Source organism: Pinus tabuliformis, chromosome 1_2 (assembly GCF_031772625.1).
Source record: "Pinus tabuliformis cultivar Carrire ecotype Pingquan chromosome 1_2, CPIR1, whole genome shotgun sequence".
In the NCBI taxonomy this organism is placed as follows: domain Eukaryota; kingdom Viridiplantae; phylum Streptophyta; class Pinopsida; order Pinales; family Pinaceae; genus Pinus; species Pinus tabuliformis.
The window spans coordinates 234769413-234790843 of record NC_142298.1 but is presented as its reverse complement, the minus strand read 5'-3'; the positions used below and the strand labels follow the sequence as shown (position 1 = coordinate 234790843).

The 21431-nt window shown below is 36.6% G+C and overlaps 1 protein-coding gene across 1 annotated transcript; it reads right to left on the bottom strand.

Moving 5' to 3' along the window:
- Positions 1-4424: 4424 nt before the first annotated feature.
- On the bottom strand, positions 4425-9456 carry LOC149205251 (importin subunit beta-1-like). Its single transcript, XM_089394964.1, is given in 3 exon segments — positions 4425-5886; positions 6098-8561; positions 9267-9456. Coding segments are annotated over 2 exon segments (2628 nt in total). The 5' UTR covers positions 8527-8561; positions 9267-9456; the 3' UTR covers positions 4425-5687.
- Positions 9457-21431: the final 11975 nt, after the last annotated feature.

The following is a 21431-nucleotide window of genomic DNA, read 5'->3' as shown; positions in this document are numbered from 1 at the left end:
CTACAAAGCAACACAAATCATATTTTGAAATTATAATTGACTTGCCCATGTTGATCAAAAAACGATACACAAATGCAACTTGTTTGAGTATTGTGTATTCCCATTTATATAATAGAATGCATAGCCTACTTAAGAGAACCAAAGGGTTGGCATTGAACACTTACATTGCAGTGCCCTTCAATGAATTGTTCATGTTGGCATCTTTGAATTGAAGAGACAAATTCATAGGGACACAATTGCTAACTTACAAAATGGAATGCATCTATCATTCATGAAACATTGCCTTGGCACTTCTAGCAAATAAACAAGCATTAAGTCAAATTTGAACCAAGACCTAAAAATCTAAACTTGACATAATAAAAATTTGTATATGCCTTACATTATAATTCTGCATTAATAATCCATGTTGACAAGAGGGATGAACCATACTTCTGCATTAGTAATCCATGTTGACAAGAGGGATGAACCATAGGCCAAGTACTCACGGATCATGCATGGTAAGTGTGACTTGATTGAAAATATTTATGCTAATTATTAGTTGAAAAATAATATTTTCTCCCCCCTCATAACAACACAATATGAATGAAGTGGGCTATTACAATTTATCATTGGACATAACTATGGCTAAGTTGACTACCAACATCCAAATAAGTATACTTTCACCATGTTAGTCTTTTATGTCGAGATCATCCTATCCATACTTTCACCATGCTTGTCTTTTATGTCCAAATCATCCTATCCATACTTTCACCATGATTTCCTTTTATGTCTAGATTAACATATCCATAGTTATTAAATAAAAGCATAGAAGTCACATTAAATAAAGAAACAATTTTTGGTAATAAATTAGTTCATAGTGAAGTGTAATTTGATAGGATTAACATATCCATAGTTATTAAATAAAAGCATGGAAGTCACATTAAATAAAGAAACAAATTTTCATAATAAATTAGTTCAGAGTGAAGTGTCATTTGATTGGATATAATTATGTAACTACTCATTGAAATGTAGGAACACAATACTAATGAAAACGGCTATTACAATTTCTCACTCAACACAATTGAACATTACTATGACTATTTGACTACCAACATACAAAAATACATTTTACTAAGTGTACTTTCACTATGATTGCCTTTCATGTCCAAATTATTCTATACATACTTTCAACAGTATTGTCTTTTATGTCTAGATTAATGTAACGATAGCTGTCAAATACACGCATAAAAATCACATTTATCTTTTATGTCTAGATTAATGTAACGATGGCGGTCAAAAACACGCATAAAAATCACATTAAATAAAGAGACAATTTTACATTATAAAAATACAAAATCATTTTTCATCTTTCTTTTTTTTATATTTGACATACACTTGTTTTCCTCTCAAATCAATCAAATAAGGACTTTCTATATCAAAATGTGCATGCCAACCCAGTGAATTACAAGGTCAACCAATCATATATCAAAACAAAATTATTAATGACTAAGGTTTATCTCATTTTCAAAACAAACGAGTGTATTAATGGACATCTAAACAGTGAAAACTTAAACTTGTCTTTTTCTAACCAGTTTTTCTGATAAAACCACCCTTATACAAGTAAACTTAACATTATTTCACATTATTAACATACTAGTAATCTTTTATCATTCCGGAAAAATTATATTCAAACACAGACAAACTAACCCGTTTTCCTAATGCAACAACCCTTGTATAAACTTAACATTATTTCACATTATTAACATACTAGTAAGCTTTTATCATTCCGGAAAAATTATATTCAAACACAGACAAACTAACCCGTTTTCCTAATGCAACAACCCTTGTATGGATAGACAGACCCCTCTTTAGGGAAAACTTAACTTACCCTTGTATGAATAGACGCCACTCTAGGGATTACTTTATATTCAAACACACAAAGACAAACTAACCCATTTCTCGTTTGGATAGGCCTTAACTTTATTTCAAATTATGACAAACCATACTAGTGGACCCTTATCATCCAACTCTTTAGAGAAAGATGATTTTATATAATAGTGAGGTCACTCGCACTATGCTATGGGCCGTGTGACAACATAAACGCTTAATAAAAACATAATTATGTTTCAACATAGAACTGGGCTATGCTGATACAAAATCAAATTTTGAAATATAATACCTATTCTTGCTGAGGAAAAGGCAAAGCAATTATAGATAAAATGAAATGTAGTGATAAGATATTTAAGGTAGAACGAATTATTGAAATATATAAAGAATAAAACTAAAAAAATGATAATATTAAAAAAATAGGCTTGGTAATGTTCCTTGTGAGATATGAATGTATTGCCACAGGATAGTGTTTAATATCACTTACTGTTCTATAATTAAACTAGTTAACAACGTTAACATTTCTAGATATAATATTAAAAATATGATTTTACTATGTTATTAAAAATGAAATTACATTATTAAAAAAAGAGTAAACTTTAACCTTTTATTATTTCAGGGGTAACTTTACATATTGGTAACTCATTTTTATTAATTTTCAGAGAGCATTGTTTCATCTTGGGTATTGTTCAGATTATTCTGACAGTTATTATTCAGAGTTATTCCCCATAGTAAGAGGAAAAAAAAACAATCCCAACCTTGGCATTCAAAAAATAATCCTGTCAGCTGGAATGTTAAGCACCATACAAGATAGACGAGTTGAACTAAACCTTATCATTTCTTAGAGCTGAATTTACACATTGGAAACCAATTTTTATTATCTGTTCCAAGAAGTAACAATACTTTGCATTGACATTTAAAAAATAGTACTCAGAGCTGGAATGTCAAGCACCATACAAGATTAAAAAGTCAAACTAAACCATTTATTAGAGAAATATGACTAGAAAACTTTAGCTTCATAAACTTTAATAACGATTTATCATGGGCTGTCCCTACTGAGTAAGACAGCTAGAACAAATGCATCAATGCTAAACGGTAAATTCTTAATAGCTTCAGAATCTAGAAAAACATCTACAATTATATATTTTTATGGAACGCGTCTCGGGAACTGATTTACAAAATTTATGTAGCCTTAGAATTAAAAGAAATAGTATGGACTATAGGCGTACCAAAGCTGTAGATAATAATAATGTGTATTTTTTCATTGTGTACATTGCATATTTTTAACAATGGCCTTCAATTAGATCGCGTCTTTAACCATCAGATATGCTTCATCCCACTCTCCAAGAACATGAAATTTGCATATCCTAATACTCCAGTCCTTCCTCGAGATACAAAACTTCATAGTCTGGGGGCTGAAGCTGTTTACCTTCACATTAGTGACATGTCAACTGCCATAATGCAGTTTAGAGGACAACTCAACGTTCTCAAATAAGGACCAAGTGGTGCAACTACAGCTAGACTAAACTAAATATAGTTCAACCCTGGTAGGGTGCACGTTAAACTTATCTGTAAGCAAGTTCCCACAAGAAATAGGGATCAAAATGTAAGTGTATGTATCATATATGCTCTCTTATTTATTGCATGTCAGTGGACCTAAGAATATGTAAGTGCCTTGTATCGAATTCTTGATTTTTCTGTGGATGATTTAAATTATGAAACTTCTTCCATGATGCTATAGATCCACCATGGAACAAATAGCAAATCAAAGGGTCCACTTTACAATGTTTCAGTTATGAATCTTTCACCTTGATGCTATAGATCCACTATAGAACAAAATGAACCTATACAAAGTTTTGATCATCTGTGTGTCAATTTGTAAATAATGTCAAAACACCATTGGTCTTGAAACGCATGCCCTTCTAGCATCACAACTCTGTCGGGAACAGACATCTGCAAGAGGCAAAAAGGATATGCCAGAAACAAGCAAACATATAAAAGTTACAATGGCATTAAACAGTGGAGGTTACAAAAAATTGGAAAACTCGGTACCAAAATTGCTATTTAGACATTTGGAAAATAGATCTTATTAGGACCAGAGGGTGAGCACAACTAGGAAATGACGACAGAGTGAACGAAATGGCTTGGCCAAAATTTTCTTTTCGGAACATGGCTTCAAAGTGTAGGGGTGCAGGACTAGCTTATAGCCAGAATTAAAATGTGAAGTAATGCTCTCAATTTAATCTTAAAACAGATATCTTTGAGATCAGCAGGGGAGAATTTGATAGTGGAAAAGAGAAAAAAGGTGCAATGACTCAACCATAGTTACCCCTTTGCATTAGTACTCCCCTATCGAACCACCAAAGATGATAAAAGCTCATAGTTAGCTCACAACTTAAAATTAAGATACCTCGACCAGATTCCTTTGAAATGCATACTTGGATATACTGAAAGGGCACTACATTCAAGAAGCTTTGCATACATTTGATGTGGATTAAAACAATATCAGAGAGTAAGTTGAAGTGAATGCATAGATAGATATTTTGCAGCAAAAGCACTGTCCTTAAATTTCCAGCGGCAATAATTCTATATCAATTGAAAGAGCTCATATTAAGCATGAAGCAGTTGCACAAATCTCACTATACAAAGCAAAATTTCTTATTCAGTACAGGATGGACCTTCACCATGATAAAGCAGAATAGATAAAGACCACTGCCTTATCAACCCTTAAAATTGACCACCTGAAGGTCAATGAATAGAAAAACTAATAACTACTATATTCATTTGAATCAATCAGACACAGACTAGGCGGGTAGATTGATGACACGCTTGGGATTATCATTCCATGCAATAGTCAAACAAGATGCATGAATTGAACATCCATACATCCACAGACTTCCAACCAAAAAATAGCAGAGTCATCCCATCCACAAGAATACCTATAGCATTGGCCAACATTAAACGACAAACATGCACATGAGAGTACAGCGAAGATAGACATAAGCACGGGAGCAAATAGAAGATTTCTACGAGAAGGAAAGAATGATTCAACTCAAATTAGTAATGCATTGCAGAAATTTATTCTGCATATGCATGCTTGCTTTGAAGCAGTCCTAAACATAAATGCAATGGATAAAGGATATTTAACCTATCCAATTAATAAGGAGGAAAACATGGAAGATAAGAAGGTGGAAATGCAGATGCTAATATTTGATGAACTTGGCTAATGCATCAGCATTGAGCCTAAGAAAGCAAATGTGCTTTCTTTCAGATGTAATAGAAGAAGGGCTATTAATCACTCTGGCCAGTTTGGCACGTAGCAAGGTATGGCATGGTTGGCATACAAAGTGGCAGAAGCAATGGTAATTTTTTTCTTGTTATGCAATCTTGACATTGCCATTGCTTATTTCAAACCAACCTTTGATGCTTTTGTAAGCACAACAAAAGCAACCAAAGATGATGTTTTAGCTGTTGATAGAACAACAGCACTGAGAGCTGCTTTCATAACCATGAATGCAGTTTAAGCTCTCTTTGAGGCCCGCTAACAAGCAGGACTTGGGCAAGACTTTCATAATCTTGCTGCCAAGCAATGGAAAAGATGAAAAGTTAGCAGAGGCAGGAATCAAATTCCCAGATCCTCTCAACCAAAACCCTGACTCTCAAGGTGGTACCTTAAAATCCCTGAGGACCTGTAAATATGTTGGCAAGGTTCATGTGGATTCTGGAATCATCATTGACACAATGATAAGTATGCAATCCCAAACTCCTTTAACTCGACGCACCCAAACAACTGCATGCATTTCCAAACTTTCTGGACACAATCAACTTGAAACAACTCGATGCATAGTCATCTGAACCCATTCTGCAGTCTCCTTAATCAGTTGATCATCAGATGACAAGCATTCATCAATAAAATCATTGTAAAAGGCATACTGTCGCAGCAACGGTGCAGAATTTGAACCCAATGTATCAGCCAAGTCACCTAGGACCCCAACTGCAGCCTTTGTTACTTGCTCATCCCTGCGTTAACATGTATGAAAATATAAATTTCTATCAAAATTATGAGAATGAAGCTTAGGTAAACATAACTAGCACTGAAGACCTTATCTGTAATTCTGATACAGAATAGAATATTGAAAAAACTTAAACCAATGATAATTACAAAAATGACAGCTCATCAAAAACTACTAAATACAAAAAACATCTAGATGAAACAGAACTTGATTCTTACATGTCTTTTTCTTGATAAATACTCTCGAGGAATTGCAAAATGTGACCTGCATAAGGCATCAACAACTCAGCCTTCTGTGAATTTTTGAAACCTTGGAAAATCCCTGAATAAGCTTCTAGAATTCCATTACGTAGATGATTACTGTATTCAATCATTTCATCATCAGCACCTGCAGATTGCACTGATAGCTCTGCTGCACTCTGAAGCATAGGCATTGCATATATCAAGTATTTCTCAAATTGGGGTCCAATAGCCAACGCAATATCTCCAAAGCATGAGAATATTGGAGGCTTAATGGATCGGTGCAACTGATTGATCGACAGATCTTTAAGAAGCTAGGTCATAATACCATCACAGAAAGGCAGAACATTGTCATCCAATGCCCTACATATATCACCGACCACACCAACAGTAATAGCACAAACCTGGTATTCTTCAAAGTTTTGGAGACCCATCTCTAAATATCGGTAGAATTCTTGCATGTATTTTCTAAATTCCACACCTGTTGCATATGCAAGAGCTCCTATTGCCAACATTGCTTCCTCATGAACAGTGGCACTCCGACAGGCAAATACCCTCAAGAAAAGATTCATCATTTGATCAACATATTGTAGAATACCATACTTAGTTGACTCAGAAGCACACAATTTTTGAATGATCACTTGCAAGCAACCACATAGAAGTGCTTGCAAATCATTCTGTTTTTCTTTGCCTTCTGATGATAGTTTCTGCATCTCCAAAGTTTCATTAAGCTTAAGCATGATGACAGGAACAAGTTGCATAACAATAGCAGCTGTGTCTTTAGTTGAACATCGAACAACCTCATTCAATGTCTCGTATGCTGCAGTCCACAACCTAGATTCACTTGCATCCTCCCTATGTGCTGCATCAAGAAGAGCCTCAACAATGTTCTTAAAAAACGGAGATAGTGGAGAGGAATTTGCCCCTGCATCTTCATAGCCTTGGGCCAGGAAATACAACGCACCACAAACTTTTTCAGCAACATTCGGTGCATCCTTCAAGCTTTCAAGTAGCACTGATAGGATATGTGGTAAATTTGACTGTGTGATTATGGGTGTCTCCATTGTTGAACCGTGTAAAAATTCAAATATTCTCCCTAGGGTCCATGCAGTTGTGTCCTTAACATGACTATTCTCATCCTTCATAGCATTGAGAATAAAGTTGAGAGCAACATTGACAAGAGGAGTAAGCTTATCAGGCGATGGACCCTCCAGAATTGATCCAAAGGCATAAGTAGCTGCCTCTCGACATCTCCAATCTGGCTTTGATATGTTTTCTTCTACAAATGGCATAACAAGGGGGACAACGTCATCTCCCACAGTTCTCGCAACAAGACGCAAGCAAGTTCCTCCATCCATAGAGAGATTCCATGCCCCCTCATCCTGATCTTGGTCCTCTTCTTGTTTCAACAATGTCTCTAATAACATTGGCACAAGAGCAGGAAGTGCTTGCTTAATAAAATAAAAGCAAGGCACATCTGAATCACCACTTAGGTCTCCTGCATATTCCTCTAGTATATCAATTTCTTCGTCACATATAGAACTCCAAAACTCGATAGCTTGAAGAGAAACTGTCTCTTCATCTGTTTTGATAGCCTTTGCTGTAATAGAAAATATGTCTTGCATGTAAGGGACAAGCTTCTCATAATATGTAGAAGATATCAACACCAGGCATTCAAAAGCAGCTTGTCGAATCCTTACTTTTGGGGACAGGGTTGCTTCACACACTACTCTCATAATATAATCCCTCTCTATATCATTATCAAAATTCGTCTGAGCAAAATTCAAAGAATTATACAATGCTCGAGTAGCAGCAAGCCTAACCTCATTGTTAATCTCGGTTGAATTCATTCCCTGCACAACAGCTGTAAGAATGGAATTCACCTGATCCTGAGCAAGACTATCTGCAGCAACCTCCTCACAAAGATATCCAAGAGTTTCTAGAGTGGCCTGTTTGAGATGCGCAGGTGGTTCCATTTGTGGGCCACCCATGTTGAGTAATAATGTCCTGATGAGCTCTGGCCACTGACCTTGAGGTAACTCAATACCAGCAATCTTTGCTATAACCTGTGCTGAAGTAGATCGAGCATCTGGAACAGGTGAAGAAAGAGTTTGCAGTAAGAACCCCTTGATCTGATTCTTCACGGCTCCATCCAGGGAGATCCATCTCTTTACTAACTCAGCCTTTCGGAGGGGCTCCTTGGCATCTAAAGTGTTCTTCAAAATCAAGCCCGCAAGTTTACGGCTCTCAACACGTTTTTCATTATTTGCTAGTTCACCAGATAGGGATATGAGAAAGGCCGGCAGATTATGATCTTGGAACTGCCTCAGATTCTCTTCTGCATGCTTCCGAACAGTGCCATCAACAGATTGTGCATCAAGAAGGATTTGTGTGACCTCCAGGGACATATTTTATCTGCCTGGTTATACTGATGAATACAGATCTGTCAAACTAAACAAAGATCATCATTAAAAACATCAACCTTTCTGTCCAACGGAGGACAATAACACAAGAAATGAAATCAATAAATGTTATTCACAGATCACAAAGAGGATCAATGTATTTCAATAATTTCCATGGCATGCTAAAAGATTTGCTAAGGCTTTCACGTGATCCAAACAAGCAATCCATATTCTAAATCATCACGTCTCAGAAATCATATAACGAATCCTTTGAGCTTTCTTATTCTAATTCAAACCCGACAGCTAAGGACCCCTCTCCACTCCGAATACTTGGTTATAAGCAGCAGTATCGGCACGAAAGAATGTCAGCATTCAAGTAGATTATAGCTACGACCACAGCACACTTGCCGATTCGTTAGTCCCCAATATCAAACATGGTATACATAAACAAATCCCGACCGTCGCGTAAAGCCGAACAGTAACTAATTCTTCATTCTAGATTCAAACCCTACAACTACGTATTCATTGATCTCTTCTTGACCTGGAACAAACCCTATCGCTACTGTTTGATGATTGTTCTTCTCATAGATATGGACCCTGTAACTAATAGTACTAACCCAATATCAATCAAAAAAACGCCATTTAGACGCTGTGCACAAAGGAAAACCCTTATTTCCCTAAGCGATGTGTGATTAGTCCATCGATTATATGATGCAGATGGTCGAAAACAGAGAATAAGAACTCACCTTTTGAATTCTGATTCGGCAAAAGAAGAAATCGAAATAACATCCACGGCCAGCTAAAGCTCTGCGACCAGAAGACCCAAAACTCCCCTTGAAGGAATACGCTGCAAGGCTCGATCCGTGAGCTACCGCATTATCTCGCAATATACTTTACTTACTTTTATATAGCCCACCATATTATTATATTTATTTATTTATTTTTATGGCTCACTCTAATAACCCTAATTACTCGCGCTCGTGGTTTACCTCATCTCTTTTCTCAGTTTCTTTCTTCTTTCACGGTACAGATTTGTACTGTGACACACTTCAGCCGGCGATGGCCAAATCAGAGCATATTCGCCTCGCTTACCGGCAACGGGGCTTTTTACTGGCAAGTTTTACGAGCGTAAACAGCTCGGGATAAGGGCGCAAGGATGGATTGTGTATTTAGTGCTGGCCGCGCTAGCGACTACCCCGTCCAATGCCGTAGAATTTCTAATAATTTAAGCATTTATCCTTTTCCGTCAATAATATGAAAGTTAAATTTAATTATTCACTGGTACAAATTTATATTACTAGTAAATAAAAATTTATATCACTTGTAAATAAGCATCAAAATATTTATTTCATCCTCAAATTTAAAAAATCATAAAACCTAATTAACTTTTTATTTTTATTTTTATTAAATTTTTTAAGTTATTAAATTTTCAATTATTTAAAAAATAAAAATAAAAATACATCTATATTAAAAAAAAATTAGTTACAAAAGAAAAGTTTTGTAATCTCAAAGACATAGTAAAAAATTGCTAAATTACTAGTGTCAATCTTGAGTCCTACAGATCTGAAATGATATGAAATGATATTTTAACTTCAGCAAGATTAAAAATAGTTTATGAGACCACCAGTTCTTGTGTTTTTGCCTTTTGCAATTCAATCATTTTCTTATTCAAATTGATGATGAGTTGGCCCAACCTTCTAACAAAACCCTTGTTGAAAAGGCAATGCCAAGAAACGGATGCTAACATATTTCCATACCTTTCTCTCATGTCTTTGAACACATTACATTCCAAAATGAAATGTTTTTTCTGATTCCACTACCCAGACGTGCAAAATGTACACACTCGTTCTTCCCAAGCTTCTTTAAGCCCTTTCCTTCGTCTTGTTTCACACCTAAGTTGATGTGAGTTGGTTTTTAATTGAGCAATAAGAATCTTTGCCCTCCATAAAATGTTAGCCCCATTGTACTCTTTTTGTTGGAGACCACACCTAGGGTTGAATTCCTCAATATAGTAATTCTTCTTTCTACCCAACTCTTTTGCCCATACCCATTTATGAAACTTCTCCATAACAAAATTCTTTAACTCCTTGCTATTTGTGGGAAGGCATTGAGGTAGATATTCCATTTTTGCATCCATGTGTAGTTTTGTCTCATCCATGTTTTATTTCTTTCACTCATGCCTTCATTGAAGATAATGTTAGGTGATCTACCTACTCTCATTTGTTCAATTTTTTTTAGATATCTTATGAGTTGCACCATAGCAATCACTTCGATGGGAGTTGCTCCTGTTTCACTCAACATTGTCTCATGAGGTACCAAACTTTTTATTTTGAACTTACTCATGATCAAGCGTTTTTGGATTTTCTCAATTTGTTTCCATTTTAAAACGGGGTGCTGCTAGCCCACAATTCACACCCATATAGCATCACTAGATAGACTAGGACTCCAAAAAGCACTTTAATCATTTTCCAATCCCATAACTTTGCCTCTCTACATATGTTTTGAAGAGAATATAATGTTTGTCATCCTCCTAAAATTCTCTTATTTCTGCAGTCTTCCCAATTAATTTTGTTGTTGAAATCAATCCTGAGGTACTTGTACTCATTTACTTCTTCAAGAATGTTGCCTTCAAAGAAGAATGTATGTTGGCTCTCCTTCCTTTTATTGGAGAAAATCATTTGGTCTTGTTAGTATTGACTTGCATCCCCTCTGCTCTACAAAAATGCCTAAGGGCATATAGGTGCATCTATAATACATGGGTTGATTTAGCAATCAATACAAGATCATCAACATATAAAAGAAGTTTTATCACAAACTCCCTCAACCGAACACCATCTCCACCTTGCATATTTAGCCACTCTTCCAGTTTATCAATATATAAACCAAAAAGAGTAGGGGATAGAGGGCAACCTTGCTTGACTCCAATGTCACTTCTAAAGCTTTCTGAAATACTCGTTGAGGTTCTAATTTTGAGTTTCACATCTTCATAAAAGCTATGGATAGCGGCTCTATAATTCAAAGGAATTTCAAGTTCTTCCATTCTACACCACAACTTATCTCTAGGGACTATGTCAAATGCCTTTTTGAAGTCAACAAAGTAGCAAAATACTTCTTCTTTGTCCCCCCAAACCTTTTCAATAATGTGTCTCAGTGTGATACCATGATCCATTGTGGAATGCTTCATCCTAAAATCCATTTGTCCTTTTGCCCTCTTTTCTTTTACTTCTTCTCACTTACTGATTCTATTTTTTACCATGTTATTGAAAAACTTTGCAAACAATGGATTGATCATAATCATTCTATAATTGGAAGGATTATTAATGTCTCCACTTTTGAAAAAGGGTATTGCTAGGCTAGTTATGCAGTCTCTTGGGAATCCTTGCTAAATGATGTTATTGAATATTTCCATAATATGTGGTGCAAGAGTGTTCATTCCCCATTTTAGATACTCTTCTTGAAGTTCAACCAAGTCTTTTGTCTTTCATGTTTTCAGCTTCTTAATTCCAATCTCCACCTCTTGTAACATGAAGAGTTGTGTAGTTGTGTTGATCCTAGGGGGAGGTTCAACCTCTGATTCTTTCTCATAAAGTTGTCTTGCATATTCGAACCATTGGTTGGTTGTAATATTATTTTCGAATTACTTCTTCCTTGGTTGAAGTTCACGCCATAAAAGCTTAGGGTTATTCTTGCCTAGATATATTAACTCTTCTCACCTTGTTTGCATGAAATCATCTTTTTTCCTTTTTAGTATCTAGTTATATAACTTTACATTCATCTTCTCCTTGCCTGCCTTTTTCAAGGTTCTCCTTGTCATTTTTCGTTCCTCATCAAACCAAGCATTTATAGGAAAACAATTTGATTTTGATTTCCTATTTTTACTCTTTTGCACTTCTCAAGTGCACTTTGAATTATATTTGTTAACTCGTGATTGTTGAAGCTTTGGAAACCAGTGTTCTCCTTCCAAATTAATCTCTCTAACATTGTGTTACACAAAATATTGTCACCATGACTATTTGCAGTCAGTATGGGTCTATCATCATTCATACTGTCCTCCTTAGCAAGTCTCAAACCTCAGCTCTTCATGCCAAGCTTTAAAAATGAGAGAAAGTCTTTGAAAATCAATAAAGCTCTGGTTCTGCACTTTCTCTTACTGTTACCTGCGGTCCCGCACCCCTTGGTCATGTTACCTGCGGACCTGCCCACTCTGTCTCTAAAGGAGTGGGTGCGGACCCCTGTGAAAGTAAAAAAGGCACAAGTTTATTCTTAAAAACTCACTTTGGGTTAATTTTGGATGCTTCTAGAAGGATTCTTGACGTGGATGGTTCGCTCCTAGGTGGTACATGCATCCCATAATTAAAGGAGCTAATCCCTTGATGAGAGGAGCTTATCCCTTTGAAGGTGGACCTAATAACTTCCCTCCATTGCACTATAAATTAAGGCATTGGGCTAGTTGCTGGGGAGGTTAGAAGCTGAACATTTTTTAGGGTAAACGTTGTTGGAATTGAGACTTCCTAGTTAAGCTTGAGAGGAGAGATTACATACCTTTTGGCTTCATTGGGAAGAGAGTGAAACTTGTCAAAGTAGAGGAGATTCTTGTTGGACCCTGGGAGGAGCTTGATTAAATTTAATACAATCAGATTCATTTTTCTCAACAAATTGTCTTATATGGTTTGCTTCATGAATTCCTTGATCATCATGATAAATATACTTTATTATATTGGCTTTTCAGGTGCTATTTAATGTGTGTGCTTGTTTGCGTTTGCAGATTCTATACAAGGGAGCTCATTTGGATCAACGGAGCATGGCTTCCACAAACTTGCACTGGACCCGAGGTAGGCCTAAAACACTTGTTTGCCTTTACTTATAAATTGCGTATTTAGAGAAAGATAGAATTTGTTTGGTTTGTTTGTCGCTAGATATCATTAGATACTAGGGAGGTCGGTCTTGTCCGCAAGAACGACTTATCGAGCCGACACATTTTCTTAAAGATAGTACAATTTTCTTGTGTTAGAAGATTTTGCCCCTTGATAGTGATTGTCGAGAATATTGGGTTTCCTCCTATGTTGTCTTTCTTCTAAGCACGATAACTAGGGCTAAACATGACTGCAAAAAGGGCACAAAGGCCTACACATAAATGCATCATCATATAGTTATGTTGATGCCAACGAGAAGCAAAAAGATACTCAGAAAGTATCATAACAACGAAGAGGATGGACACCTCAATTGGCCACCTTTAAGCGCTTGCATCTTGAGACACCTATATTGGAGGTTTATTTTAAATTATTATTATCATTAATTATAAAAAGAATATATATATATATATATATATATATATATATATATATATATATATATATATATATATATATATTTGGGAAAGTGAACAAAATTTTAACCATTAAAATGTACTTGTACTTTATCATGGAGATTTTTAACTTTACATAGTCTTTTTTACCATAACATAGGTCAATAGAATGACTTATCAATACCATGTGCCCAAAAAATCATTACTTCATATGACATTTTTTTAATTAAACAGTTTAATTAGGAGAGAAAAAAGAACATAACTATTTTGGAAATGAATCTCAACTTTTGATTTATGTATACGGCTATGAATATTCTAGAATATTTAGTGGAGGTTAAATCCCTACCATTTATTTAATAATTATTGATAATTAAATTAAAATTCTTATATCATTATTTCAAAATAAACGTTGACATAATTAATTTAATTTTTATAGAATTAAAAAAAAAAAAAAATTTAGTAAAAATAATTTTAAGTTAATTAATTAAAACTAAAAGTTTTAATTTTAATTTTGGAAAAATAATTTATTATTATTATTATTTATAATAGATTTAAATTTTATGATTGGATTAAATTAACCTTATTTATTAAAGGAACAAATCAATCACAAATATAAATATAAATGAATTAGACTCTGAGAGTGTGTCAAATAAATTTAAGTGGTTACATGCTTGTGTTACTTCATTACTTGTTTTCAGCAATCAAATTGTCATGTGCACACACTGTTATTTATGTTAGGTGAAGTATTATTGTTGAAAAGGAATTTTGATGTCATTGCATATCGTCATATTTACAAAGAACCGAACATACATCCTGATGCACTTTCCAAGGAAGCAGCACAGTAGGCTAAGGGCATTTAGCACATTTCGAAACACACATATGGCTCTCATTATACATATTACCATCAACCTCGGGATGGGAATTCACAGTCATGATTTTCCATTTAGTCTTTTTTACATAGATTACATTTATAACAGCTTCAGGTTAAAAATCCATGTAATAAAGTTAATAAAGGGAAAATAGGACCAAGATCATGGGACATGTATTCCAAGCTAAATGTTGAGCAAAACATCCTAGCGAGTGTTCATTTGGTTTATTATGGCTAAGGGGAATTGGCAAAGGCAATGGCAAAGAGATTTGAAGAGGAAAAGAGACATTAATTAGCATGTATTTATGAAAATAAAGGAAATTGGGAGAAAAGTAAGGTGAAAGGTAACAAATTTGTATGAGAAGGAAAATGAAGAAATTAGAGGCCTTAATAATAAAAAGGCTTCTGAGGATCAGTTCATGGCCTTTAGAAAGTTTTTGGAGGGAACTCTCTCTCCATTCTCTATCTCTCTCTCACTTAGAGCATTTCTTGGAGTATTCTAGCATTGGAGAAAGGAGAGCAAAGGAAGGACAAGGAAGGCAAAGGAAAGCAAGAATCAAGTAAGGAAGAGTTGGATCAAGTGGCTACAGTGGGATTACTTGCAGGTATCGAGTTACATGTATGATTCCCTTGCTAGTTTTGGCATGCATGGTATATGCATGTGTATATTTGGTTCTCTTATTGAATGGCAAAGGATTTTCTAGGTGTGATAGTGGTTTTTAGCCTTGCCTTGCCATTTCTGGATAGTCATGGTGTGATGGGGTTATTTTTGGTTGAGCTGGATTGCTAGATGGTTTCAAAACTGTGTGAGTCTCAAGAAAAATCATGAGGCATAGGAATCCCTAGACCGGTAAAGGTGGGATTGCGCTAAAGCTTGGTTGTGTATACCCTTGTTGGGCCTAAGAATCCTTAACCTGTAAATGGTAGGATATACGGTAAAACCTAAGGGTGGAGATGAACAAATTCCTCAAGGTTAGGTGTAGAGATCTAGAGGCAGCCATGCTTGTTCGGGCTTAGTGATCCCTCGACCGATAATGGTGGGATTGCAGTAAATCCTGGTAGTGTATGTTTCTTGTTTGGGCCTAGGAATCCTTGATCGGTATATGGTGGGATATACGGTAAAGCCTAATTGTATAGGTGCTTGCTTCAGGCCTAGAAATTCTTGACCAGTTCTGGCAAGATATGCGGTAAAGCCTGAGATGAATGGCCAATTCTGTTGTGAGTCCCACATTCATGATTGGAATATGGCACGGGAGTGATTGGCTGAAAGAAAGATTTGGTTCAGCCCAATCTATGGCTGGATGGTACGTGGAAGTCCCTGACTTGATTGCCTTTTGCATATGTTAATAAGAGTTAATTTCCTCTTGTATTTCGTGAGTATTTATACTTGTTAGGATGTGGCTTTGATGGTTGTTCGATCATTGTTATTATTCTGGTTATATGTTGGTTATAAGCATGGTTTTATGATAGACTTTAGTTATGACTCTCATCATTTTTTTATTAGTAAATGAATGGTTAATGAATGTATGACTTAATAGATGATAATGCATCTATTGTGAGAGGGAATCATACCTTCTTAATGATTCTTAGATAAGTATGAGATCCCTATGTTTAGATGTGTAATTATGAATTGTATATTACATGTTCATGATGTGTTTGATTGAATGTTTGTCATGGTTAGGCCTTTCTAGGGAAATTTCTTGTCTAAGTTTTGTATGGAAGGATTTTTCCTTGTGTCTTTCATTGTTTTGGAAAGCTTCATCAAGTTTTGGGCAGTGACCTAGAGTCTAGCCTTGAAAAGGTGGTACAAATTTCGCAGTAACATGCAAAAAACTATGAAATTGAGACTGTAGTTACTCCCTTGTAGGCTTATGCATGCAATTGGAGGCTTTCAGTCACATGAATGCATGCTTGTGAATGCAACTAGGAGTTCAGATCAGTGAAAAGTAAAGTTAGCTCAATGTCTGGACACCTATAAGAGCGGTTTAGTCCTTGGGGGTCCTATAGCACATGAGGGAAGCCAGTAAGGTTTTGGTTTATCGATTTCACTTCCTTAAGGTGATCTAGGAGGTTGAATCATATCATAGTAACTATTTGTCACATGTTTACCCCGGTAGGTTGGTTAACTTGGGTAAATGTGTGAGGAGGGTGTTACAGAGTGGTATCAAAGCATGGTTCAACACTTGGACTGGATGGGTGGAATGTGTTTTTCATGCATGCATTTTAGTTATCTATGTGATTCTTATGCATGCTTTATGATAGTCATTCTGCAGTTTATGTCATTTTTATGTTGTTAGTATGTTATGATGTTGATATGTTGTCTGCCATAGAGCAGGAGTGCAAATTGTTAGGCAACGTTGCAGCACTAGACCTCGAGGTAAGAGAAGATCGTAATGCAGGTTGTTATGTTGTTTAATGGTTGTTATAAACATTTTGGTTATGTACATTCCTGTCGTTCTATTGTTGTTGTGGTTACATGTATGATAGATGCTAGTCAATCAATGCGATCATATGCATGTGTGTTAGTTAGTCATGCATGGTAGTAACTTCTTGTTATATGCATTATGGTCATATGCATGATGATTATGGTCATTGCAGTTGAGATCTTGATGTTATATGTATCATGCTAATTTGGATTGGCATGTGCAGATGGTTATGGTTATGATATTTAGGTATGAGTCGATATACTTGTGATATTGTGTCGTACTAATTTGGACTAACTTGTGCAGATGTGATAGCCTCCCCTGAGATACATTGAGGTATGAGTTCATTATGTTGTCTATTTAGTTGATCTAACATGGTATGTTTACAGGTTGTTTGAATGTTTGAGATAACTAGCACCCACTTATGCTCAAGTGCATATCAGTTATCTCAAGTACACGTTGTGCAGGTGGTGTTATGTACATGCGATGTTATGTACAAGTTGTACAAGTTGTGTTGTGTACATGTGGTGTTGTTTACACGTTGTGCATGCGTTGTTATGTCCACGTTGTGCATGTGGTGTTATGTACATGTTGTACATGAGGTGTTGTGTGTGTGCGGTGTTATGTACATGTTGTACATGTGGTGTTGTGTGTGCATGGTGCTATGTACATGTTGTGTAGGTGGTGTTGTGTACATATGGTGTTGTGTGTGAATGGTGCTATGTACATGTTGTGTAGGTGGTGTGGTGTACACATTGTGCAGTCGGTTTTGTGTACACATTGTGCAAGTGGTGTTGTGTACACGTTGTTCAGGTGGTTCTATGTACATGTGGTATTGTGTACATGTAGTACATGTTGTGTTGTGTACATGGGGTATTGTGTTATGTGCATTGTGTAGTCATTGTATTGTGACGTGTATTCGTTGTGTTATACTCTGTATAAGTATATGTATTTTGTTGTACACCGGGTGCGGGTGTATGTATTGTGTTGTGTTGTACACTAGGTGTAGGTGTATGTATTGTGTTTTCCACCTAGTGTATGTATGTATGTTGTCTAGAAGGGTTATCATGGATCATTCTTGTGGAGGAATGATTGCTTAGGCAAGTGAATGGCATGAAGAGGTTCCTAGTTTGTGAGGAATCAAGTGGGAAGAGTAGCCCTGACAGATCTATGAGGTTAGTATCATGTGAATATGATTTGATATTATGTTATTATACTATGCCTATGTTTATGTTATGGCAGGGAATGTTGAGGGATACAACAGCTGAATGAAAGTAGTGTAATCTACGACATCCTACGATAAGCATGAATAGTGGAAAGACACTAGAATCTAGGTTTATTGGTAAGGACAGTGTGGTCTTAGAATGTGTAGTACCAATATTGTGTGCATGTTGCATATATGGTGTTGTGTGCATGTTGTATATGTGTTACCGGGAAAACTAGTGTCTATTCAGAACTGCTAGTCCCACTAAGACGGGTAGCTATCTTAGAAACAAACTAACTAAAGTTACTTGTATTTTCCTTTACGAGAGATAGATGAGAAAGAAGCAGAGAGTACCAACCTCAGTCTTTCACTTGGCTCCTTGCTTGTTTCCTTTCCCCTTTGACAGAATCTCGCCATTGCTTCCTTACTTGTCTCGTTTCAAAGAACACCTGTAGAATCACAACAACATAATACCATCAAATCATAGAGATCTATCATTGTAAACAATATAGGATCAAATATATATTGACCATGCAAATGCATATATCAACGCAACATTCAGAGATACGCAAGAATATGGAGGAAAACTCAAATAGCTTTATTGATAAAAGTAGTAGAAGAGAGGATTACAACCACTTGGTCTGACCCAGCGCCATCCTCCCAGCTTGAAAGCCCTCTTCACCTCATACAAAGCAAGATCACCCAACAATGTCTTCAAAGAGAAACCAACAACACTTCTTTGCAAATTACCAAATTCCATCCTCTGGATCTCTGGGATGAGGGATCCATATATAGATATTTGCAGGAGGGTGAGTCAACTTCTGGGATTTTGATTAGTGTCATCTCTCTAATAGTTCTTGGTTCCACTTGGAGATTTCATGATCTCTTACTCATCCTTGGGCGAATTCAGGGAGGCAAGTGTCAAATGAGCAGCTTCTAGAAGATTCTCAGGGTCTCCACCTAGCAAATTGCTTGTGCCATTTGTCTGCTCTCACTCATCGCACCCTATAAAAGGGCTTTCCAGTATGCATTGCACTTTTTGCATGTGGCAGGTGAGATGCATCGCACCCTTAGAACTGGGCAGTCTGTATGGTCCTGCTTTGACCAGTTCTGAGTGGTTTTTCATGGAGAACTTCTGGGAGATGATATAATCAGCTGACCTTGCTCCTTTAGGGTATGAAACAACACTTTTAGGGACTTATAAGCCCTTGGTTTATGGACATATGTTATTGGGGTTGTAGTGCCCAAATATGTCTATAACAGTTGCCCCCTAAAGCATGAGGTCATAAATCTTTTGATGCCGGGTGAAATGCTTTATAATGAGGATCCAAGGTTTTTCGAACTGGAAGGTGACCTGTAATAAGATACAATACAATACATTATCTTCATAATATTTTCATGATCTAGTTGAGGCGGGCATTCCCAAGCTCAAATTGATAAATTCATTTTCATGTACATAGGACAGACAACCGTCTGTGTGCAGACTGATGATTCTGGTAGAGCCATCATCCCTTAGTTTGGATGATTGTTTGTGCAGCAATGATGTACATTTGATGTCTTTATTTTCCTAAATATATCGCAGCCCAAATGGATGAAACTAGATCCGGGGTCTTCAAAACTCGTTCAATCTTTGCCCGAAAGTACGAGTCGATCCATGTGAAAGGATGTTCTGATGTCAAACATGGAAGGACATCACCTGATTACCAGCTAATGATGTAAGTTGTTAACAGGCGCGAGAGGAATCACTAATGATGATGATGACCCTCAAGGTACTGCAGTACAATTCACGTGGTGTGAATACATGAGTTGTTGTCGAACACCACGCAAAATCTTTTGGTCGAAGGCCATTAATGTAAACCTGTCGCTGAAAGTGAGAAACTTGCCATTGAGGCATGCAAGATTCAAAGTACTGAAAGGGTTGTTCCTAGGTCGCTTCTTGGATAATGAGCTGATGTCGACAAGAAGTGACCCGTCGTAGGAGGGCATTGATGGATCCCACATCTACGACACAGAATGGAGCAAATGATTTTGTAGAGGTGAAAATGATTTGATGATACAAGGTTCAGGGTGGCAGTCATGAAAGAATGAAGCATGAAGGCATTGCAGCTGATGAGACACAAGCTAGGTAGGTGAATTCTCTGAGCGACTTCTCTTGAACATATCGGCGACACTAAAATGGATTGGTAGCGTTAACCCCAAAATTGGATGGTACGGTGGACCAATGGTGATATGACCGGTGAATGGAATAACCCAACCTGACTCAATCATGGTGATGGAGTGAAAGTGTCATGTTCAAGAGTGAACTGCTACTAATAAAGTTTCTTCAAGTTTTCTTCCCAATTTTCCCTAGTCATTTCTGACCAGTACCTCTTTATTTTTGTCAAGCTTGAGGAGGATAACATTGTTATAGACATTTTTGTGCCTTACAGCATTGAGCATGAAATGTCCATAATCTAAGGGATCCAAAGTCCCTAAAAATGTTGTTCCTACCCCTAGAGGAACAAGGCTAACAAACCACAACAATTCACAGAAGTTCTCCACCAGAAACTGCTCAAAAACAAGTCAATTCAGGATCAATTCAGTGGCTCCACTAGCTGTCAGCGCTGAATGTCAAAGCCAACACTGGCTACCTGCGCTGAATGTCAAAGGCAACACTGGCTACCTACGCTGAGCGAGAGTTGACATGTGGCAAGTTCATTCCACGAGGTGTCAAAACCCAGGAAGCTTCCAAAATCTTCCTCAATGACACTTTCCTCAAGGAATTCGACTGGTGATGAGTAAGAGGTTCCAAATCTCCAAGTGGAAGCAAGAACCTCCAAGTGGAATCAAGAACTGACAGAGGGAGAGGACACTAGTCAGATCTCAAGCTGACTCATCCTCTCTCCAAACATCTATATATGGATCTCTCCTCCATGAGATCTAGAGGCGGGAATTTTGTTATTGCAAAGAATTGCTGTTGGTTTGAGATTGGAATCATTGGGTGCTTAATGCTTTGAAGGGGGTGAAGATAGGAATTCCATTTGTTGGGAAGGAGATGATGGATTGGAGCCCTCTGGGTTGTATCTCTTCCTGAACCTTGTTATTCATCAATAAAGCTATCTTGGTTTCTCC